We start from the raw sequence: 24934 nt of genomic DNA on the forward strand, positions 1-24934 counted from the left end.
CTGGGGGTTTAAATAAGCAAAAAAATTATTTTTTGGAAACATATAAGTAATATTAGGGTAAAAAACTCAGTTTTTATTACAAGACAGAGGGTCAGCTTCCTCTGAGTACACCCTACGTCTCTGGGCAGAAGAGAGTATAACTTCCAGTTGTGGGTTAATTTGTGACATGGTATGCTTATGAGCTCTACTAGGCTGTATCCTACATAACAAGAGGAAAAACTGAAAAATTATGCTCTAAGATAGCTAAGAGAGAAAAGAGTATGCAAAGTCATTTAGTGCAACCTTGGTTTTAGTTTCCTCCTTGCTCCAAATTTCCTGTCTGGGCCTGAGAGACTGTCGAAGGATATTTAAACTGATGAAGCCAGATGCAGATCTGAGATTGTGAATCCAAATCCCCTGAAAGGAGCCCCAAACCCACAGAAGGGTGAAATACAGCCTTCCCCCGACCTTGAGAGAAAAAAGGAAACTGACACACGGGGGCTGTGAGGGAATTGCAGCATGTTCCAGCCAGATCTCCAAATTGGATTGTCAGGGAGTCAGGAAATCTGCCAAGACAAACACATGCTGTTTAATATACAACAGCCCGAGATAATCTGTGCCTCAGTTCATCACTCGTAAAATAGGAATAACATTCCATGTTTTATAGGGAGAGAGTGTATCTTAAGCATTTTGAGATAATCCTATAGTAGAGGAAGGCAAAAAATTCCCAAGATCCACCACCTCCATTTGATATACAAAACATGGAGAGACAAAGGTTAAACAACTTGCTGCAATCACACATGGAGACAGGAGTACAGTCAGAAATTGAATCCAGACCTCTAAAGTTACAGTCCAGTGTTTTAATCACTAAATCCTTCTTCTGCCTTGATTAAAACAGGAAACAAGAACACAAAGTATGCGCTTATTCTGTAAATTCAACTTGTTACCACAAACATCTTAGAAAAATATATATAGTTGAAATATGGTTGTCTCTGCCCTGTGAATATTTTGATGAAACAAAAGGCGTTGCATGTCATTCTGGAGGAGATCCATCATCAAACACCTGGTTCTCATGGGCCTCAATTAACACTGTAATTCAGAGTTGAGGCAACACTGTACTGGTTATAAAAACATCTGTTTATGTGAATTTTAAGACAATCTTGCATAATTTAGAAGATTAACAATGTCGTCAGTGAATGAACTGCACTGAGAGTAAAGAATATTTGCCACCCCACCTGAGGAGAGGAGGACGATACGAGTGGTGGTGTTGTTTGATGGTAAGGAAAGCATTCTTCCTTTTTAGTATGATGTTAGGTACCTTTGGTTTGCCTGACAGATTCAGTATACAAAACTATTTGCCCCCTCAGCTACTGTCTTTTACCTGGAAGACCCCAGTCATGGGCAGGGAGGTGGTCTGAGGGTAAAACACTCTGATGATTCACTCCTTTCCACCTTCTTTACCAAGATCCTATATTCTCTTTTCCATCTTATAATTACATGGAGATTCATCACATGATGAAAAGATATCTGTTCCCATCATAAAGGTGTATGAGTGCCCCTCACATCATGCAGAAGTTCCCCAAGGGGTCACAGAAAAAGTGTGCTTTGGCTATGTAATAAAAGCCATGGGATATGCTGACCATGGAAAATAAATTGCCCGTCGCAGGATTCCTCATTAGAGTTTCAACAGACATGCATTACTAGTTTTTAAACATTCTGTTTTCCACTGTTTGAAAGAACTGCTTTTTCTTCTCAACTACAATTGCTTCATCACTTTTCTTCAATGGACTGAATCTTTAAAAATTTAACTGTTGTCTGAAACTATTTGAAGAAAATCAGGCATGAGAGCATGCAAATTTATTAAGAGTGATTATTATATCAAAAATTCCTCTCCAAAGTAATGGGTAATTTCTATTTGATGACAGTGTTTCTTCCCACCAATTTCTCCTTCTAAGGGTCCACCATACTGGCATCAAAGGCTGCAAACCGAGAACTGATCTTAGCCAGCGTTCAATAAAACAAGGACTTCTCAAAAGTTTTTTGAAAAGCCCAGTTCCCCTTCACAGGGCCCTGGATGGAAATGTTTGCCTCCTGGTATCCTGAGCAGATTGCAGAAAGGTCATGTAGGGAAACGTGAAGGACTGGCAACAGAGCCAGTTTCACCTACACTTTGCAAAGGCTGAGCTTATAGGTTCTTCTTTCTGCCTGTATTCTGTTGTGCCTTCCTCACTTCTGCTAAAGCCTTACTAGATTTTCCAGAAGCCCTAAAAGCCAACAAACTGCCAGATATCTTCCATCCCAAGTTCCCTTCAAGGTGGCACCACTACAGTTACAGCCTTAATAAGTAATCTGAACTGCTTCAAAACAGGAATTTGCCCAATGGGTAAAATTCAGTCTAACCATTTGATTCGAAAGAAAATATGTTAGACTAGAGAACATACAAACTTTTAGAATTAATTTATCCTGTAAAACCAACACTTCTAGAAGGGAAGGGAACTGTTTCTGCCTGCCTACTCTTGAGACTCCAAGAGATTAACATCTGTTGCTTTATTTTATATCATATTAAAAAAAAATTCTGATATTTACTAACCATTTATTTTATTTTCGCACACTTGCACCTTTCTGAACAGACAGGATGTCCCTCTTTTGAATAGAAAAAGCTAATAATGGTAATGATACAAAAGGTAAAAGCACAATGCAGTAAGAGAAAGGATTGCTGGGTCGTACTCTAGTAAAAGGGTCCTCTAATAGCACAGTCCTCTGGACAGCAAACACTAGTCAGAGACTATTTTTTTGACTGTGTTTTGATTTTATTTCCTTTGTAAGTTAATTTGTACCAGCTACTAGTACTTTTGATAATTTTAATACTTTTGATAAATAATTTCGATAGATTCTATTTTTCTATTTCTACAGAAAAATCCCTAGAAATTTTTACACATATGGACCTTAAGAGAAAATAAAGATCTCTCAAAAAAATCCACAGCAATTTAAGATTAAATATTTAGTTGAAAACTATTACTTTCAGGTTTTTGTGAAAACATCTCAACTTCAGTACCCTGAAGGTCTGGACTCTTTTTTTACACTGGCAGGTTTGACTGCATAACACACGTTTGATCTCTGTCAATCTTTAATTGTAGATAATTTCTAGAAATCCACAGCACGGACTGCGTAAAAATACCTTGCTAGATGGTATCTACATAGGTAATGCTTCTTACCCCTTAAAAATTCACCAGGTATAGTTTTAAACTGAGTTGCAATGGTTTTATGTTTCGGTGTTCCCACTGAAGCATGTCTTTTTTGAAGCATTACTACCAGCAGTAACAGCTCTCATGTGGCTCAACGTGAGACTGCACCGTGCAGACAGCAAACAGAAAGAGTCCTTTGTTCCCTAAGAGCTCTCTCCAAGCAGTTAGATATTCTTTTGCCTTTTTCTGGCTCACAAAATGACCCACGTGTTTTTATGCAAAATATTCAGTCAAAAAAAAAAAAAAAATAAAATCACAGTTTTCAAGAAGAAAACAGTTATACTGCCAAAACACGGCATTTTATTTGAAGGACTTAGGAGGCATGGAGCAGAGGAACATCTGGAATGACTGTGAAAAGATAATTAAAAAAAAAAAAAAGACAGCATCAGAAGAAAGATAGGAACTTTGGAAAGGTGGGTAAAACCTGATTAAGCAGGAAACGGAAAAAAAAATTAAAACTGAAATAGTCATGCAATGAAGCAAAGATCTGTAATGCCCGAAAGCTCCGGGACCTCCTACGATAAGTCCCTCATGACTTCCCACTAGACCTTTGACCTGACCTTGTTCTTCTGAAGTTTCAGCTTCCTCTTCAATCTAGTGGATATTAAAAAGAAAATAATCTACCAGCAGTAGATTACAATCTACCTCACTTCACCTTTTAATGGCAGGTCCAAAACAATGATGGCACACTACTGCTTCCAAGTCCAGCAACAATACCAATGGTACAAGAGCCATTGTGAAGTTTCATAAGTCAAATGACAGATCTTTTTTTCCTTTTTGAGTTATTTCTTTCTTTGTTTTAATTTCAGGTTCAAAACCAGCAAAGGTTGAATAGCAAAGCATTCAAAACCTAGGCAAAACCAGGATGAAAGATGGCTTGGGAACCCTAATTCACTTCCACATAAGAGAGAACATATAACTAAGAACTACATGTCAGATACATAGGAATTTAATTTTTTTCACTGTACTACTTGAAATGTTTTATTTATGTTGATACTTGTAAAATATTAGTAAGTTCATCCTCAGTACAGGCGAAGCATTTGGAAAATACTAGGGAAACCAAGAGAAATCAGATTAATTACTTACTCTATAACAAAAAATGAATAAATGTAAAACATGGTTCCCAGTTTTACACCTTGTGCTCAAAGTTAACTATGCTTCAGTCACATTTGAGGACTGATCTTTGAACTTCAGTTCAGAGCTTCATTACGAGTTATTTCATTTTGCTGCCTCTTGTACCAGTCTCTCCTTTCTGATCTCATAAAAGATCAGACAGCTTCCTGGCATCTCACTAATTTTCTCTTTTGTAGAGCAGGTGCATAACAGTTTTCTAAAGTGATGTAAGATCTGAAGCAGTATTTTAGTGTTACAAAAGCGATTACATATTTTTTGTGTACTCTGTCGTGAACAGCTAATTTCAATCAATTATAAGAAAATACGAAAACTAGTTAAATCTCTATCATATTGTATCATGCTTTAGGAATTGTATTCTCCAATCTAGTGTTCCCACTGAAACCACTGCAAAGGATGGTCCCTCCTCCCCCTCCCCCTGCAGGGGGCTGGAGAGGAGAACTGGAAGCACAAAGAGCTCAGGCTGAGATGAGAACAGCAATGAGATAAGAAAACCAAGAGTAACAGAAACAATATTAATAACAAAAGCGTGTAGGAGAGAGAGGCATGCACTGGAGAAGCAGGTGGGCTTGGAACCTTGTAGGGAAATTAGTCAAAGGGCTGTCAGTCAAGGGTCTGTTAAAGATGAAGGCTGGAAGGGGGAGTCACTGCATGTGCCAGAAGGAAGGTTCCTCCTCCTCAAAATGGCAGGTAGGACTGGAACCTTCTACAACAGTTATGAGGCTCTGGAAGTAGAGAGCCAGACAACTGATGAGGTGGGTGAAGGTCCTTCTGAGGTACTGGGGCCTCCTAAAACAACACCAGCTGTACAACCCATCAAGACCTCCTCTAAGAGGAAAAGAAGGGTAGTTGTAATAGGAGACTCCCTTCTAAGGGGAATGGAGGGTCTGATAAGCAGACTGGACCCAACTCACAGGGCAGTCTGCTGTCTCCCAGGGGCTCGGGTGAGGGACATTACTGGAAAACTCTCCAGTCTAACGAGGCCCTCCGATTACTTTGCACTATTGGCTGTTCAAACTGGCAGCAATGAAATAACAAAGAGAGGTCCGAGGGCAATCAAAAGAGACTTCAGAGCCCCGGGAAAATTGGAAGAGAGATCAGGAGCACAGGTAGTGATTTCCTCGATTCTTCCAGTAGCAAGGAAGGATGAACTGGTGGTGACTGATAAGGAGCAGGCTGAGATACTCAATGAGTTTTTTATCTCAGTCAGGCTTCCTGCTTGTCTCAAGTCCTTGATCATCTCGGTGAGTGTGGGAGAAGTGTCCCACCTACTATAAGCAAAGAGCAGGTTCAGGACCACTTGATGAAGCTGAATATCCACAAGCCTATGGGACCTGATGACATGCATCCAAAGGCCCTGAGGGAACTGGCTGATGTTGTTGCCAAACTACTTTTCATCATATTTGAAAAGTTGCGGTGGTCAGGCGAAGTCACTGGTGAACGGAAAAAGGAAACGCCATTCCCATTTTCACAAGGAGAAGAAAGGAAGATCTGGAGAACTACAGACGGGTGAGCCTCACTCTGTGCCTGGGAAGATCATGGAGCAGATCCTCCTAGAAGATATGCTAAGGCACATAAAAGACAAGGAGGTGATCTGAGACAGCCAGCATGGCTTTACTGAGGGCAAATTATGCCTGACCAGTCTGGTGGCCTATGATGGAGTGATGGCAATGGTCGACAAGAGAAGACCAACAGATGCCATCTATCCAGACTTCTGTAGGCTTGATATCATCCCACATCACATCCTTATCTGCAAATTGGAGAGACATGGACTATTCAGTGGATAAGGAACTGATGGATGGATGCAGCTACAGATTTCTGGTCAACAGCTCTGTGTCCAGATGGAGGCCAGTGATGAGTGGAGTCCCTCAGGGCTTTGTCTTGGGACCACTGCTCTTCAATGTCTTCATCAGTGACACAGACAGTGGGACTGAGTGCAGCCTCAGCAAGTCTGTAGATGATGCAAAGTTGAGCAGTTGACACAACAGAACAATGAGATGACATCCAGAGGGACTCAGACAAACTTGAGAAAAAAAAAAAAAAGTGGGCCCATGAAAACTCCATAAAGTTCTGTAAGTCCAAGTGCAAGGTTCTGCAGCTGGGTTGGGACAATCCTAGACATGAGTACTGATTGGGAGAAGAAGTCATTGAGAGAAGTCCTGTGGAGAAGGACTTTGGGGTTTTCGTGGATGAGAAGTTGGATACGAGTCAATAGTGTGCACACACAGCACGGAAGGCCAACTACATCTTGGGCTGCACCAAAAGCAGCATGGCCAGCAGATCAAGGGAAGTGATTCTTCCCCTCTATCTGCCCTCATGAGACCCCTCCCAGAGTGCTGCGTTCAGCTCTGGAGTCCTCAGCACAAGAATGATGTGGGTCTGTCACAGTGTTCCAGAGGAGGGTCATGAAGATGATCAGAGGGATGGAGATGGGCTGAGGCTGCTGGAGTTGTTTGGCCTAGAGAACAGAGAAGGCTTTGTGGAGATCCTGCTGCAGCCTTCCAGTACTTAAAGGGTTCTTATGGAAAGGAAGGAGAGGGACTTCTTATACTGGTAGATAGTGCAGGACAAGGTGCAATGACTTTTAGCTAGAAGAGGGTGGGTTTACCTTAGGTGTTAGGAAGAAATTCTTTACTCCGCACTGGAACAGGTTGCCTGGATGAGCTGTGGATGCCCCACCCCTGGAAGTGTTCAAGGCCATACTGGATGGGGCTTTGAGCAACCTGATCTAGTGGAAGGTGTCCCTGTCCAAGGCAGGAGGGTTGAAACTAGATGATCTTTGAGGTACCTTGCAATCCAGACCATTCTACGGTTCTATTTTCATTCTTACAAATGGATGAGCAAGTGAGCTCAGGAGTCTTAGAGAAATCACCAAACCAAATCACTCAAGTCAAAATGACACTAAAAAACAGGGGGTTTACTTAGCTACTCAGAGACAGGATTCTAGTCTTGTTTTACTGGACTTTTCAAGTTATAAGAGTATAAAACATGGGTAAATTTACAACCACAGCAACCCAAGCATTTTACCCATTCATTTTTAACCACTCTTCTAGCCCATACTTGCCCTGTAAACAATTACTGTTCAAACATTGTGACTTTGTGGTATTTTGCTTGTCCAAAACACGAAATAAGCAAGTAGAAGTTTCTCAAGAAAACTCAATCAAATCAAAACCTACTGTAACACAACGCTACCTCTGTCTGAAAAAGGTTCTTCCATTCTGTCAGTTTTTGATCAAACTAGCTAATTTTAGCAAGAACACTGTTGTTGAAGGTAGTGTTTACAGAGTTTATGAACTAAACTCTTACAGAACAAAAGTGGTCAGAGAGCATTAAGTAATTTTCCAAAGAGTACTTACTGAAGATTATGATTCGGGCTGTTTGTTGGACCTGTAAACATAAAACAAACAAGCATTGCTGACAAGTTCAGCCCAAGGACAACATCATAAAAAAAGTCAATAACAATCTGGAGGAAACTGTCTCTTTAAGGAAAGTTTGTCTCAAGATTCAAACAAAACCCTCTGCATTCCTGCACATAATTATATATTGCTATTTTCAAGGCCACAAATAAAAATCAGATGAATCTACTGTCTGTTCAGGAAGCAACTTCAGTGGACCTAATATTTTTAGAAAATATCTTTCACCATAAAAACACAGGCTGTTAAAAAGACAAAGTGTTGTCTTGACACATCACTTACCTTTTAACAAGCCTTACCTCAGGCTTAGTCTCAGAGTTTATGGTGTGGCAAGGGGATACACAATTTTTATCACAGCAGGAACAAGGTTCAATACCCAGCATTTAGGGAATCACTACAAACTAAACCATGGAGTTAACTATTTACATTACAAAGTTAGAATAAATTTTTAGAAAAATTTATCTGGAAATTTTTTTCCTATTGCTCCAGAGGCAAACTAAATAAAAACTTGGCTTTTGGGCTGGATGATTAAGTCTCAAAAATGCAACAGAAGTACTTCTTGACAGGTGTGGTGTAACTTCACCTGTTGAAGGACAGAACTGGAGGCCAGGCTGTACAGAAGTGATATTTCACAAAAATGGGCCCAGCACTGTGAACATGAAATAGAAAACTGCTTCTCTTCCTTCCCTTCAGTACTTTTTTTTTTTTACAGACTGAGTTACGTAGTAGAGTGAAAACTCTTGACAATGAAATATTACCATTTCGTATTTTATATGTCCACTTCTTCAATTTTTTTTTATTCACTGTGTATTTACATACCTTTACATCTGTAATTACTTTCTTTTATTACCAGTAAAGGGGCATCAAGTTCAGCCAAGAAGTTCTGTGCTAGGAGAGAGGCACCAGGCCATCAATTTATTTATTTCCTTTTGTGTTGAGAATTCTTCTTAAAACATCAAATTAATTTCTCCTTATGCTATTGTGAAAACTAATACCTAGTCTATAAAGCAGACTGAGTAATTATGAAAGCCAGGAACTCACCAAGCCTGACAAACAACACTCCTGTTGCAGTTATTGTCTTCATGCCATTTGAAGCCACGCACTGGTAGTATCCTGTGTCTGTGGTATCCAGATCCTGGATTCTCAGTCGTGAACCATAATCTGTTTTTCTGATGATGATCCGTCTTGGCTCCTGAACCACTGGAGCATCGTTTTTTAGCCATCTGACATTTGGAGATGGATTTCCTGCTACCTTGCAGTGGAGGATTGCTGTTTGCCCCTGGACTACAGTGATATTGTTTACTGGTTCCAAAAAGGTCAGGAAGTAACCTAAGAGGATAAAAGGTCATGAAAGATCAGACTTCAGTTGTGTTGTGATAAAAGCCTACCCAAAGGCACTTTATTAACAGAGAAGCTTGGAAACAGCTTCAGTTTTCTTTCAGGCGCATACTCAAGAAAATACAATTCACTGTCCTAAGGAGACCACAGCATCACACTCCTATTTGTCTTTCATGGTTGACTTCATGTTGGTGTGCAGGTAGGTATGCAGATTAGAAGGTCAAGAAAGAATTGATACCATTACAATCCTTACACCCTTTGTGGACACTTATCTTGAAGCAGTAATGACTTTTTCTGCATCTCACATGCTTAACATCCTTACGTACATCTAATGCTGTTCTGTTCTGTTCTAACAGCAAAATACATACTTATTCCATAAAAGAGTAATCCCAACTGTAACCATACTGGAATATTATTGTAAGTTTACCACTTTATCTTCTTACTTGGAAGAAGTAAGAAGTAGTAAATCTTATCATGGATTTGTCTTAAAAATAACTACCACTGGAAAAGTTGCTCTTAGATATTAATTTGACTTGCCAGTTACTCAAGAAAATCTTAAAATTAGTCTGATTTGGGCAGGTTCATCCAATAATTAAATTGTAATGCTATGTCTTACACTCAATTTAAAGAAATGATGTCTCAGTTGAAGAAGTAACCTGTGAAATAGAGGGCACTTTTAATTTGACCACAGAGAGTCGTTTTTTTACAGCAAGTCCAAAAATAGTGATTAAATTGGAGAAAGAAAGGTCTGTATGGGTATTGTGTAATAAGGTTTAATGGGTTTAATTTTTTTAACTGAAAACTTACACAAGCACTAATTTGAGGTATATTGAAAACAAAGGGCTTGTCAAGAAGCACATAGGGTGTATTGGTGAATTCTGAGTGATAAAAAAAGAGGAAGAACTGAGGGAAGAACACTGTCAAAACTTGACAGTCGAATCTTTGGTAGGTTATTATTTTTACATTTAATTTGGTCCTGCAAAGGAGTGCTGCAACTGACACACATCACACACTGACAGCTTGAAGGCATGTAATTCCACTGGAACAATAATGTGATTGTCAAAACAGGTAAGAAAAGTATCCAGCTGTCATGCTCATATGTTTGCTTCGGTGAATTTATACCAGCTAGACATAAAGCATCAGGAATACTTCAAATTATATTACATTTTTGTGTCAGTTGGATCCAAACATCAAACAACTTTGATGGATGTCTGCATGTGCCATTTCCTATCAGACTATTCTGCAATTGCTTAATTAAGAAATAGTGTATTACTGTGCAGGAATCTAACACCAGTAATACAATGGTCAACATTTGCAGTCTAATTGCTGAAATACTTTCAGAAAATTGATGTTCTGCTTTGATTTATGTTTGACAGGACCAGGAAATCAGTTCTTGTGTAATGGCTAGGTATACCACTGGAGAAGGGAGCAGTAGAAACATCAGGATATAATGAATTTGCAAAGCCAGATTTTGCTGGAAAACTGGATTGTTCTCTACCAGTGGCCTTTCAAAAGAAATCCTGCTTTAATGACTAATAGATAATATAATGTAGGCAAGTGTGAATTTAAATTGAAATTTAAGTAAACGCAAATATATGTTCTCCATGATATATTGAAAACTTACAGGAAAATAATTTGTTATCCTTTCCCATAATAAAATAATCACTCTTCCTGTTATTTGGTTTTATGTTTCCCTATTGTTAATCTACAAATCTTTAGCAGGCTTCAAAACATTTTGTCAGAACACAAAAAATATTTCTTTTCAAATAGTCATATAAAAGGGAGAAAAAGTACACTAATGCTCTCACCAATGTCATACCACAACAGTGTCATTTGTTGTAGTTTCCAGGTAAATTTCATTAATGAAGAATTAGAATTACTATGACAACATTCTTGCAGGGAACAGAAAAATAGTAAATTGCCTTGTTAATACAGAAAATTGAAGGAGTTGATTGAAATTTCTACTTGAGCCAATATTTTATATATAACCATTTCTAGCAGCAAGAAAGACAGCATGATCAATCCTTCCACAAGTTAGAAAATAATTTTCTACAGCTATTTCACTCTTAGCTTGTTACTGAGAGAGTACAACAACATATTTTGTCACTTTTTCATAATCTGTATGTAGTTTATTCTCATCAGCATCACTGAGATTCTGGGCTGTATCCGTAGGGTCATTACGAGCAGAGAGAGAGAGAGATGCAATAATCCCAATCTACTCAGTACCTGTCAGGCCACACCTGGAGTATTATGTCCAGTTTGGGTCCCCAAAATTCAAGAATGACACAGGAAGACAGGAGAGGGTCCAGAGGAGGGCTCTCAATATGATAAAAGAGCTGTAGAACCTGTCCTATGAGGAAAGACTTGAAGTAGTTAAGTCTCTTCTACCCGTAGAAGAGAAGTGTCAGGGGAGACATCATTACAGTTTTGCAGTATTTAAGAGACATCTACAAGGACAACGGAGACTCTCTTCACAAGGAGTTACATGGAGAACACAAAGAGCAAGAAGTGCAAGTGGCATCAGGAGATGTTTCATTTCAACAGAATACAGACATTTTTTTGCAGTGAGAACAGACTCCCCAGAGATGTGGAGGAGCCCCTATCACTGGAGGTTTCCAAGATGTGACTGGACAGAGTGCTAGAGCATTTTGTCTAGGTTTTCTTTCAACCAAAAGGTTGGACCAGATGATCTTCTGAGGCACTTCCCAACCTGGGGTGTTGTGTAGTTTGGTGGGTCTATGATTCAGTAATCATGGGGACAGCCTGAATGTGCTCATACAAGGGAGGCAATACAGATGGTTTAAGGGCTTTTTGGGGAAGAACTTGGTCCACTTCCAGCATGGAGACAGCACAGAGGTACATTCATCTGGCTCAGAGATGTTTCTGACTCCTAAGAAATGAAAGAGGCAGAGAAGATGATGTCTAAAATGTGGAGCCAATTCAAGCACTGTAAGGTCACAGCCAGGGATTGTGGGTTTTCTGCCTCTTTGTAATACTTTCTGTTCTTCACACACAAGTACATGAAAGGTCTACATTGCTCTCGTGCCACTGGTCAGCTGTTGTGCAACTGGTCAGCTTGCTCACTTTACCACTATTTAACTTCTGATTTAAAATGAGCTGGGTTAAGTCTTCTTTTTGGGATAGTCATGGATATTACATTCCAATAAACCTGGATGAAAACAGATGGTAAATTTTCCTTATTAGGACTTTTTAACTCAGGGTTAAATCCATGTTAGACCGTTCTGCTTTACTAATTAAACCATGGGTACTGTAGGAAGTAATTAGATCCATACCTTTCAAGCCATCCAAAGTATTTCATATGAATCCATGGATCTGATCCTATTATTAACTAGAACAAAACCATTACTACCAAAATCAATGCCAAAGATTTATTAATTAATTCAGACCCAGTGTGATTAAATAGGCTTTCCCTGAATTCAGTGTAACTGCATCCATTTCCTGCAGGTCGGAATTTGGCTTTAGTTCATTATTTCTCCTGCCAATTTTACAGGTATTTTCCGCAGTGTTTCATATTACCTTGTTGCTGCAAACCAAGTAAAAAATATTGTAACCTACTGAACTTTGAAGCATTTGTGTTTTCCAGAGTTCTCTAGAGCAGCTTAGGAGCAGCAGGGCAACTCATTGCCCATCCTCTGCCTTTGCCAATACTCTGAAGTGCACACTCTCTGTTTGCTATTTCCATTTCCTCTCTGAGAAATGATGCTGAAGTTTGATGTTTATATACTCACTGATTCTGAAGTAATCATACGGCAGAGTGGGCATTTTTTGAGCTGCTCTGTTATTTGGTGTCCACTTTAGATAACCCATAATTGCAATTCTTTCAAACGAAGTGGAAAATTTAACCAACCATGTTCTTAAGAATGTTTTCCTTATTTAATTTCTGTGGTGATAATCACCAGTTACTTTTTTGTGATTGCACATCACACCACAAACACAGTGTAGATGCCAGTTTGATGCCATGGTTTGGGGAAAAAACAAGTTTTCCCAGGATAAATCAGGACCTCAACAATGTGCAAAACAATTTTTTTTCCCATGTAGCTTTCTTTCTCTCATAATAAATCTTAATTTGGAGATGTATGGAGGAAAATCAAATCTGAAGGTGCTAGAATTTGTATTTAAATTGTGTCCTCTGCTTTGTGTTAAATATCAGTCCAATAGAATTTTTTAAAACTTTAACAGAACTGTTAATCTGTTTTAATACTAACACAATTTTGAAACAAAGAATAAATACTCTCTATAAAATATTTTGGGTCTGTTACCTACTGTTAAACTTTTAAATGTCATATTATAAAGAATCATATCTTATCTGGGAGATGGGTAATAAATAGAATTTTTTAAAAACTATGAATATAATGTCCAGAAATGTTCTGTGTTGTATAAATACTATTATTATGTACTATTTTTTTATACCCTTGTTTCCAAGGGTCATTGAAATGAAGGAAAATGCTTCCTTTGCCTTCAGTGGTCTTTGTCTTGGCTTAAACTACTGCAAAAGGAAAAGATATCTGGTGGATATTTCTGCATTTGCTGTAGACAACAATGCTCTAAATTAAATTTCTCTTTTATTATGGTTTCTAACATACTCTACAACCAATACTAGTACTTATTTTGCTTGAACAGAGTAAAACCTGATCTTTCAAGAAGCTATGAGAGGATAATTCAACTTAATCTATGTATTATACCATGCTATCATATTCTATGTACCCTATGAATAACGTAGCTTATGGAAATGACTGACATGAACCCCAGCAAAACTCTTTCATATTTTGAGAAACCTTTGTTAGGTTGCCAGTACTTTGTATTTTTAAATAGAATAAATTTGATATAAATATATCAAAGAGAATCCCACAGCAAATCAAAATTAAGATGACAGGTCTATTATTCATGTTTTGGCAAGAATATAAAAATAAACTTTCCCAGTGTATGTCAAATCGTTGTCAAGATATGCACAAGAATAGATACTGAGCTAAAAACATAAAGGGTGCAACTATCACTAAGACCTCACGTGCGTATTATATTTCTTAGTTTTATTTACATTATTCTGGCACTTACATGTTCAAGTTATTGGCTCAAACCATATGTGCTATTCTTGGCATAAACACAGTATAAAATGATTGCTCTGCTTCTGTTATTTTAAGATTTGAGCCATGATTTTCAAGTTCATTCTAAAAAAAAAAATACTTTAAACCGCTTTAGTCACTTTAGATCAAATCAATTCTGCCTTAGTTGTTTTCCAGTTTTAGTTTCTGTTAATTTTTTGTTGTTATATGACTTTAAAAATAGTTATGCACTCCTAATTTTAAAATGAGCTTCGGGATGGCATCCATGAATACTGTTTAGTAAAAATTTGCAACTCCTTCTATTTCAGAACTTCTAAATCATTTATGAATATTGGAGTCTCATGAGATGGGATGACATCATCAACCTTATTTTACAACAGGGAAACTAAAGCGAGGGGAGTTTAGGTGACTTCCAAAATTCACACATGGGCTAAGTGGCAATATCTGTGACTCTATACTGAGTTTCACATCTTTCTGTGTGCCTGAGATACTGAGATTCTTAGATAATCATCCATTTTGGCTCCTATCCAAGTTGATTCACCACTCTTTCTGCATTGCATAAGGGAAACAAACACTGACTATCCAATTGCTGAGAAAAAGAAAGGAAAATTTGAGCCATAAATTGCTGGATACCTGGAGATACAACAGGCTTTTTTAGACTAGGTAGCAACAATTACATACAAGTTTTTATCACTTTTTAGAATATTTATTTCTCCACCAGAAATATATAACTTTATCCAACAGTCAGTAAAAGCCCATAAAGCCACCAGTCTGGTTATTACAGAACACACCACAGCTTACAGGAATGTTGGCTTTAGATATTCAAAATTTAAAATCAAACTTAGAGCATCTTCAGATTCACGGCGTAAAACTCTCTAGTTTCAAAACCCCCATAATAACATGGAAAGAGTTGGAATGGGCTGCCCGGGGAGGCGGTGGAGTAACCACCCATGGAGGTGTTTAAGAAGAGACTGGATGTGGCATCTGTGCCCTGGTCTGGTTGCCATGATGGTGTTCAGTCATAGGTTGGACTCAGAGCTCTTTTCCAACCTGACTGATTCTGTGATTTTTCTTCTTTTTTTTTTTTTTTTTTTTAGATAAAAATAAAAGAACAGGAACTTTCTCACCACAGTTCTTTCAGATGACAACGTTCTGCAATGGCATTTTAAGGCTAATATAAACCCACATCCAACACAAAATATTTTAGGGGAAATTATTTTGAATAATTAAACTTCTGATATTTCCATTAGAATTAAAGTGATAATTTCTTTTTCTATAATAAGACATAATTTCTCACCTAGGAGATACAGTTTAGCTTATGGCATGTCTGATAATTAACCTGAGGAAGACAACACTGTTCCAGAATTTACTGTGTTATGGATACAGTACTAAGTATAAAGTGTTCACAGAATTGACATGTAATCTATAAAGATTATAAAAGAACTGCAGAGTGTTCTGGGCTTATAAAAGAATTGAAGACTATAATAAGAGAAAACATACATGGAAGTTGCTGAAATTCAAAGTATTTCTTTCTAGAGGCATGTATAACAACATTGCTCTAAGTACAAGTGTTCAGGGGACATGGATGACACCGTAACACCTTGGCCAGGCAGTGAGAGTCCAGTAGAGTGACTCTTTCTGTGAGTAAATCAGAACTGGAAATACACTGAGAAATACCATCCTAATAAGGAAGGTAAATTAAAGTCAAAGACTCATGATTTCTTGCACAGAACATTTTCCTAAATAAAAAACAGTCCTACCAATCATTCACCCCTCTGCTTTCTTTAACCACAATATGAGGATGAGCGATTTACAATCTATTGGAGCCGGGTTAGGAAATGGAGAGGATTTTGTCAGGTCTCCCAAAATACATATGAATAGTTAAGGAAACTACACTGTAAAATAAATTGATTTGCTTCACAGGCTCTTGAAATGTCCTCAGGAACAAGCAGCTAACAACTGCCAATCCAGGAATGAAGCAAAATTAGTACTGAAATACTGTCTCAGTGTGCACTGTATCTCCTCTGAAGTCAGTGGACTTAGGCTCTCTTATGAGCAGAAGGAAAACTATTTTTGAACAGTAATTTCTCATACTTGAAGGACTGAAGATCTCACCTAGCTCAAGAATCCAATTTTATGAGGTGGAATGGTTTTGTTTTCTTGTTTTCTTGAACTCACAGACGAGGCTGTGAATAGACAGGTACCTCCCATCCTAGGCTACTGCCCGTTCAGGAGCAGGTCTTTGCGGGGCCACAGTTAGGATGTGGACTGTTTTTTGGGTCACCAGTCACATATATAAAAAGCCACTACTTTTAGAACACATACAAGTGGTTCCTGACAGGTTACCTCATGTCAAGTCAAAGCAGCAGGAGTAGTCAAGTAAAAAACTGTATTTATCATGTCAGTACCTCTTGAACCAGAATAAGTTCCTAGGCACACTTGTGCAGAAACCACAGTTAAGGTCAGAGGCTTGAGGCACCACGTCTTCTGGAGCAACCCCACTCACTAAATGGCTCAGCTATTGCAGGTTGCCCTTTCTCATTCATTTTTTTTAATTGTTAAAGTGTATTGCTCAAATGTCCTCACCAACACACATAATTTATGATGTAAGATTTTACTGGCAGCTCATCTACGGATGAAGAGTCTGCATTTTACCCTTTAATACCTTCCCCAGGCTTGTTTTGAGATTACAAGACTGAGAGTGGCAGGCCCCTCCATGAGGATGCACCAACACTGTTCATCACCAAAAGAACCCTTTTTTTTTTTTTCGGCTTGTGCCACAACTCTTGCATTTATTTGTGATTAACAGACAAGTTCTTTCTCTCCCCCCAGGAGTCAGAAAGGAAAGCTCCCTGTTGGCCTCGTCCAGGCTAACCCTCTGCTGAAGTGAGAGAAATAGGGAATGTCACTCCTTCCCCAGCATCACCTCCTCCCCCACCATTATTGGTAGGAAAACTGGCCGAGTGTGGGAAGGTGGGCAGAGGGCAGTGCAAGACCCATCAGGCAGTGAGTCTGAGTATTTACAGAGCATGGGGCAGACACTGTTCTGCCTCTTGAGCAGGGAGAAGAGATTTTTCAGGACCCAGGAAGAATTTGGGAAAATAGGCAAAATATCATCTTTGCAAAGACTGTCTGGATTAGGAGGAGAATTGTGTTCACATCTTTTATTTTTATTCCAAAGAAGACCTGAGTTCTTCTACAGCAAATGTTCAATGCTCTGCTCTGGTTTTCAGTGAAACTTTGCTTAAAGACAATGATCTTCTGATGCTTCACGTGCCCACCTAAAGGAAGCAGGGGAAGATAAATTCTCCTCAAAGCCCTAGCCCAAGTCATGGTCCCTTCTCATGAACTAATCAGAAAGCTAGCTTCACTTGCAGGAAGAGATTAACTACTTTTTTAAAGTGCACTTTATTAATAATACCTTGCTTAACCTGGTTATTTCTTTTGAGACAGAATCATTTTTCAAGACTTCTGGAGGATTCTAGAGCAGAGGATGACTAATACACTTGGCATTTCTAAAGTGACTTTAAATTTGGGTATTATTAAAGTCTGTTATTTTCAGATTTGTTTTGAGTCTATTCTAAAATAAGAAAAAAAAATAGAGGTCACAAGCAAATCAGAATAACTAAAGATTTCTCAAGAAAGGAAAGAAGACTGATGTGATGGAGAAGCTGAAGAACTCTTCCTAATGGTCTCTACAGTATGCACAAACATTGAAGTAGAACTGTCCAATGTTTTTTTGAAACAAAACCTACTACCTTACTATGACACAGAAACAGATGGGTTAACATTTCAACTAAAGAAACAAAAAATTTCAGCCAAGGGACTTTTGCTTGTCTGGAGAATTTTGTAGCCACAGAAATAAAAGGGAAGCAAAACGAGGCCATTTCCAGACCAGGCATGCTGGAAACTAACAACTGATTCTATACAAATGAATCATTTAAGAACAAGGGCCTCTGTTTCGTTTTGTTTTGTTTTTTCTGAAGGAAATACAAAATCCTTATGATGTAGAAATGTTTTATGTGTGATTAATTACTTCCTTAGACAGGTACTGCCTGTGGCTCTGCAAAAAAAGGAAATAACTGCTACTTCTTTCTCAGCAAGAATTTAACCAAGCACTGTCACATGAAAACAAAAAAATTCTTTTATGTCTGTACCCTTAAAAGCTCAGACAGGACAGAAAAGTGGGGCCAACTTGCCAAGCAAACAAGCTGGTCAGATGCAGTTAAAGATTAGTCACGGACCTTTTTCCATCAAAAGAATTGGGTACAGGGGTGTGAGTAAAGCACTTGGTAGTATACAGTGCTAAGTGACAGGAACGACTATTACTGAGATTTATTCCCATAACAGACGACAAATTTTAATCCTCTAAAATAATGCATGAGCTTCAGAAAGTGGGAAGAGTCGAGAAAAGCAATATACCAGGTCTTCCTCATGAACAGGAGGGACACAGTCCTACGTTCATAATCAGTAGCAAGGTGGTTAGACATATGCAAACATAAGCACAACTTTTTCTTAACCACTTAAGGACAAAATTTAAAGTAAGACTCTGTAAAAAACCTTTTAATAGGCACAGTCAGTGTAAGAAATCTCACTAGTACACAAGCGAAGCACAATAAGGATTACATGACATTGGATATCTATGAGGAGACTAAATTCCAAAGTACCCTCACAGAAATGCTCCTCTGAAGGAGAAACTACAAGAATAACATCTGACCAGCATCACAGAGCTTTGCAGACTTCCACATGTGCTCATCTAATGATGCTAACATGACTACCTGACATTTTTTCTAAGCATAAGAGTTGGCATTACCATGGCAGCGCATCCCTAAAAAGAAAAAAAATCGGTACTACAAGTGAGAAAATACGGTTCTTCAGGCAGAACACTGAAAAATGTCCTGCTTTAGGAAGCTGCACCATATTTCAGCTGGAATCACAATCTGCAGTAAATACTTGCGTTTTCAGATTAAGAGTGGCATTTGGAACCATCGTTTTAAGTGATAAAAGTATCATGGAATTTGTGTTAACTAATTAAGCTACTAGGAATTCTGACATTACAGTCAGTTTAAAAAAAAAAAGAACCAGCAAACACTAATGCTCAGTGCTACTTAAAAAGTAAGTATTCTTCTGTTGTCATGGGCTAGATTTAATTACTGCATTGCAAAGATATTTAGAGATACCAACACTTAAGATTTACCTATAGAGGCCAAATGTGGCACTGTACAGAATTAAATCAATTTCATGGCAACAATGTGAATCAAAATATTCTAGGAAGGTAATAATAGTCCTCTGTGTTTGGATCAAAGATCTAATCCCTTTGGGGGGGGAGGACCCAACATTCTTAAAAATTAATTTTTATAGACTCCTTTAACCTTGCTATCCCTGCTTGGAATCAGAAGTGTTAAGTGACACAAGGTTACCTTTCTTACAGACTTGTATTAACAGGTAAATCAAGGGAACATACAATAACAGGATTTTGATGGTCCTTTCCAAAGTATGTTTATATTTAGGAAGGTGAAGAAAAAGAAACTACATTTTACCTTTGGGTGTTGGAATTGGTCTCTCAAGTCTATCCACATGACCTAAGGGGTCATTTGGATCTGGAATTTCCATTTCACCTAGGAAGGAATAAAAAGATTTGGTTGAATTGAGGTTCTGAGTTAATCTTTCTGTTAAACAGCATTACACCATTGAGTTCAGCAAACTCAGTCCAGATTCTGCTCCCAGAGTAGCACACAGGAAACATACCCTAACAAGGTCAGGATTTATCCACTGCAGATTAGAAAACTTTACAATAATTTACTTTGTGGATCTGTGTTTGGCAAAGATGGGCAGCATTGAAAACTACTTTTCATTTCTTACCAGAATAAAATTCAAACAGTTTTACAAAGAATGCAAATATTTCCTGTCAGCAGTGCTGGCTTGCAAAATTAAGCAGCACCTCAGCTTTACTGACAGTCTCAGTTGCAAAATGACGTAAGTTTACCTTTGAAGTTACATTACAGTAACTCAGATTCTATTTCCAGGGGTCAGACTCATCATCGCTGCTGACTTTCTTATCCTATTCTCAGCCTCATCCCTAAAGGATATCTTCCACAAATGAAAATATAACGATGTTACTTAAGCATTTCAAAGCGTGAGGAAAGGGATAGAGATCTTCTGTCTGTCCTCCTTGTTTGTGTCTAACATATCAGAGCAAGTCAGCAGACAGCAGGCAGTACTTTCATGTTCCTTTGCATTTGTAGGTCTTGCTAAACCCTGACCATTATAAATCAGGAGTTGACCTGTCTGCTCTCCCTTTTCAAAATATGATGTTGTAAGGAACAGAGCTGAAATTCTACATCAGATAAAGCTGCAGATGTGCCTTAACTAAAACAACTTCTAAAATTACATCCCTTTTTTTTTTTTTTGACCTTTTCTAATTTACATTTAATTGTCAAAATTCTTTATGACTTTGGGATGTCACCAAGAGAGCACATAAATCTAAGGTCATCAGAATCTAAAGTGAAAGATCTGGGGTTTGTAGATCTGTTAGGGGTGTCCACTCTATTGTTTTGGGTAAAATGAAACTAGAGAAAAGTCTCTCTCTCTTCCTTTTGTCCACATTACCCTTTCTCCAAATTACACCCTACAACAATACTTTGACTGCAAGTCACAGTGATAAGATACAAGTAACACCATCCCTATCTTCCGCCACATTATGAAAGAAGAAAATAACTGACACTTCTTTGTTTCCCCTTTATTCTTTTACCCATTATTTGAGAACAGATTTAGCTAACTTGCCTTTTAAGTCTACAAGGTGAAACACAGAAATTGAAAACATTCTCTACAACAGCCTGGGTCTGAAAGTATCTATTTTGTCACAGTCCTGCCTTCTTACCACTACTTCATCTCTCCCTTCATCTCCCACTGCTGAGGTTCCTTGCCTGACACTAGTGCAGATTCCACTTGATTTGTGTGCTTATTCCCAGACACCCCAACTAGAGTGACGGTGAAGATGGTGTTGTACCCTTGGTAACACACTCTTTCAAACTGGAACAGCCAAGGCTTGGACAGATATCATCTTCTGCCACTCCCAGCACTGGCCACTGGAAATGAGAGACAGTATTCGTCTGCAGGCTGGAGGGAGAAATGGAAATGGGCGGCCAAGCTGGTGACATCTTAAATTGCCGTTGTAAATCCCACTGCAGTGTGTCTTCGTTCCCCTGAGGGCACGGTACAGACTTAGTGCCTGACTTTTTACTGTGCGGAAGTTTTGCTGATTTGTTTGATTCAGTGTGAAACAGTGAATGCATGATAGGCGTATTCTGTCAAATTTCAGCAGAGGTACACAACATCCTGCTCCTACCAGGGGGCAGCAAGGCAAGTTCACCTCTGTTCCCTGGCTCTTGGTTCCTCTGTGTCACACAAGAGGCTTAGAACGGGACAGCAGCATTTAACGGTCACAAGGAGGATAAATTCAAGACAAGACAATTAACTAAAAGAAGAGTAGGAAAACCAACTGGCTTTTTTAGTCCACAGGCACCTGCACTTTGCTTATCATAATCCACCAGGACAGAACATTTGTAGGGACACTTGGTTGCTCAGCACTCAGATCTCTAGACTCCAGACTGTCCAAGATCTGAGTGGCACTTCTGGTTTAACACCATGTGTTCAACTTTAAAATAATTGTTCCATTCCTTCAGTAGTTTAGTGGGGCTTACAACAGGAAAAGACGCTGGAAGTTCAGATAAATGAGCATAGAAAAGTTTTCCTCTCTTATCTCTCCTTCCCAGCCATCTTAATCTCTCTTATTTTTTTTAAAGTTTTTCAAAACAAGGATGGAAAGAAACAAAAGCATTTGCTGATTTGGAAAAAGTTTCAATAATAGTTTTTTGTGACTTACTCTTATACTTGATATGTTTCTGCCTGGAAAAAAACATTAATCTCCAGATGTGCTTCACCAGAGAACAATTACAAAACATAGGTGACATCTATTATCAAAGTCTCCAAAACCAAGCAAAATTAAAATTAAAATAAAATAAAATTTAAAATTAAATAAAATTTAAAATCTTTTGTGTACTTTGCAAATTACAAATACAAACCAGATCCGTCACTAAAACTTGCTTTTATGAAAGAAACATGTATATTCCACTTCCACCATATTTAGGACAAGTTCCAAGCTTTAATCCCAAAGTTTCTGTACCACAAACTAAACCACCAAAAGTTATTATCAATATGAAAAAATTAACTTTTTCACACCATAAATGCTTCTGTATAAGATAACCAACAAGTCACTACAACAAAATAAAACCTTTTCCTCTTGCACTAAACAGGATTAAAAAAATCCTAAAGTCAAGAACTTAAAGGAAAAACTTGTGTATTCCTGTTGAATATTATTCTCAGTGCTTTCTGATTTTGCATTACTAACTTAGTATGTTTTTCCTGCCATGCGTGAATCCATGGTGTTTACTTCAACAGCTAATAATTCTTGTCATTTTTTCTTCAGTTTTCCTCACTGTAGTACAGATGCATCCCCGATCAAGTGCCACCACCAGCTTTCTGCAGTTTTATTCTTGTTTGAAGACTCCTACACAACTACGCTCCTGCCTACACCTGATTTTTAACTTATGTCCCTTTTCCCACGTTGTTTAACCAATATTTCCATGAGGGTATTCCATTTTGCTTTTCTTCTTCCTATTTTCTGTATGTTTCCCTGGCAGGATATTTATGAGCTGTTTCACTGCCTGGAGAGGGAAAAAAACCCACGAAGTAACTTTAAGCGACCGACTTCCACTGTCAGTCTTGAACAGTGAAAAGCCAGTGCTAGAAAAGACATAATTGTTCATTAAACTGATTTTAGATGCCACAAAGATCAGATAGTCACCTCTTTTTATATCTATAACACATGCAGCATTGTCATACAATGCTAAGGAAAAAAAGTAGAGTTGCAAAACACAAAACTGGCAAAACAACAGCACTATTGTTATTAAAAACTGATAAGAAGAAAAGTACTCAATATTTGAACCTTAGATGTGATATTACCAACTCACACTGGCAGTAAGTATGCTCCCATACACTGGGAACACTGAACAGTGTGTGCTGTTGAGGCTCTCTCATCTCAAAAAGGGTACAGAAGAGCTGGAAGAGTTTCAGAGAACAGTGAGAATAATTAGTTATAAGCCAGGTTTTGCACAGCTGCTAGGATTTGTCTCTGAGTTCAGTGACAGTAAGGATCTGTGGAGTCAGGAGAGTATTAGAGTGGATGGACCTACCTCTCAGCAAAAGAAATGGCAGTGGTAGAAAAAAATAGCAATAATCAATTTCAAAACAAAGCTAAAACAAGGTAAAGTTTTCTCAGACAAGATATAGTTGGATTGAGGGCAGAGTTCACATGGGCTACAGGTGAGAGTGGGCAAATTCATTCAGACTTATCTCACAGAAATCCCATGTGGGTAAGGAAGTCCATGAGTTCAAAGGAGCTGGAGGCTGGGTAAATATCCAGCACAGAGTAGTACTACGTACCTAGACCCTTCTTACACTTTTACTTCACCACTTCATTTTTGTTGCCATGAGAACCAAGACACAGCATTGTACAGATCTCTCATCTGCTCCAGTATGGTTGCTCTTTTATTTTTCACTTGCATATGTTCTCTGCTCAGACATTAAATGTATCACAGTTTATTTCTGAAAACCCACTTCTTCAATTTATATTTGCAGTGGGAGAGTGAGGTAGAAAATATCATGAGTGCCTTGTCCTCCATGCACATTGCGTGACCAGATAAGACTTCAAAAGAACCAGAACTCAGCCTGAATGCCAGTTGCCAGCATGGGACAGTGTATGTGCCAAATGTAGATACCCAGGAATATCACTCTTTTCAGGGAACACACAGTCAAGTAAAATGCAGATGCTGTAAACAGTAACACTTTTAAACTTCTCACCCACACACAAAAGATTTCTTAACTTTTCAGGGCAATAAAGGAAGCTATTTCAACCTAAGGAAATTGCCATCTCCAAAGGAAAAACCATATCTAAAAACCGATGTTTTACAATCTTGATGTACAAAATACATTCTGTTCCTTTGACTTACTGCAGCAAACTGCAGCAAGAAAACAGGTGATACAGAAAATCCTTTTCCAGATTGTATATAAATAGTTATCTCTTGTTTTGTTAATTCTCTTCTCCTGAAAATATGACAAAGATTTGCTTACTGACAAGGTCCAGCACACTGCTCTGTTTCAGGCACCAGTGACCAACAAAATACAGAAGCAAATATCCAGTGTTATTCAGACAGGGATGTTCTTTTACACTTTTCAAAACTATGTTTCCCAACTGATCACAGTATCAACTCACAGGGCATATACCAGTCATCATAAAAGAGCTGAATTTCTCCCTCTGAAATGGTTATTAGTTCACAGCTCATTCATTACTTGAGAGGTAACTGGAATAAACAGATTCCAAAACGCTCATGGCCACTAAGCAGACACCAACACAGTGCATTAATCTTCATCAAAAAGCCTGTCACAAGGAGGCGGTTACCATAATTGATACCAGGGACAAACCAAGGCCTCAGCCTCACACAGGAAGAGTAAAAACAGGAGCCAGGTATTTTCAAACAGAGTGGGCCTGATTTAGAACAGTCAAGGGCTGGCTGATGCAATGACATGCAATGTTAATAACTGCCTTTCAGTTCTTGCAGAGCGGAGATGAGATCTTAAAAGATGAGAAATTGCACAAACATTTCCTATTATTTATTAAAAAGAGTAA

The 24934-nt window shown here is 38.4% G+C and overlaps 1 protein-coding gene across 1 annotated transcript in view; it reads right to left on the bottom strand.

Annotated features, from left to right (window-relative positions):
• ROR2 (receptor tyrosine kinase like orphan receptor 2) overlaps positions 1 to 24934 on the bottom strand; it is a 148446-nt gene that overhangs the window by 26095 nt on the left and 97417 nt on the right. The window contains exons 2-4 of the mRNA XM_027714442.2: positions 19728 to 19805; positions 8810 to 9097; positions 7712 to 7742 (exon numbers count right to left, since the gene is read on the bottom strand). Of these exons, the coding sequence (XP_027570243.2) occupies positions 7712 to 7742; positions 8810 to 9097; positions 19728 to 19805 (397 nt within the window). The remainder of the gene's footprint in view (positions 1 to 7711; positions 7743 to 8809; positions 9098 to 19727; positions 19806 to 24934) is intronic.

This window comes from Pipra filicauda, unplaced genomic scaffold (genome assembly GCF_003945595.2).
Source record: "Pipra filicauda isolate LSUMZ 115617 unplaced genomic scaffold, ASM394559v2 scaffold216_size1298047_pilon, whole genome shotgun sequence".
Classification (NCBI taxonomy): Eukaryota; Metazoa; Chordata; class Aves; order Passeriformes; family Pipridae; genus Pipra; species Pipra filicauda.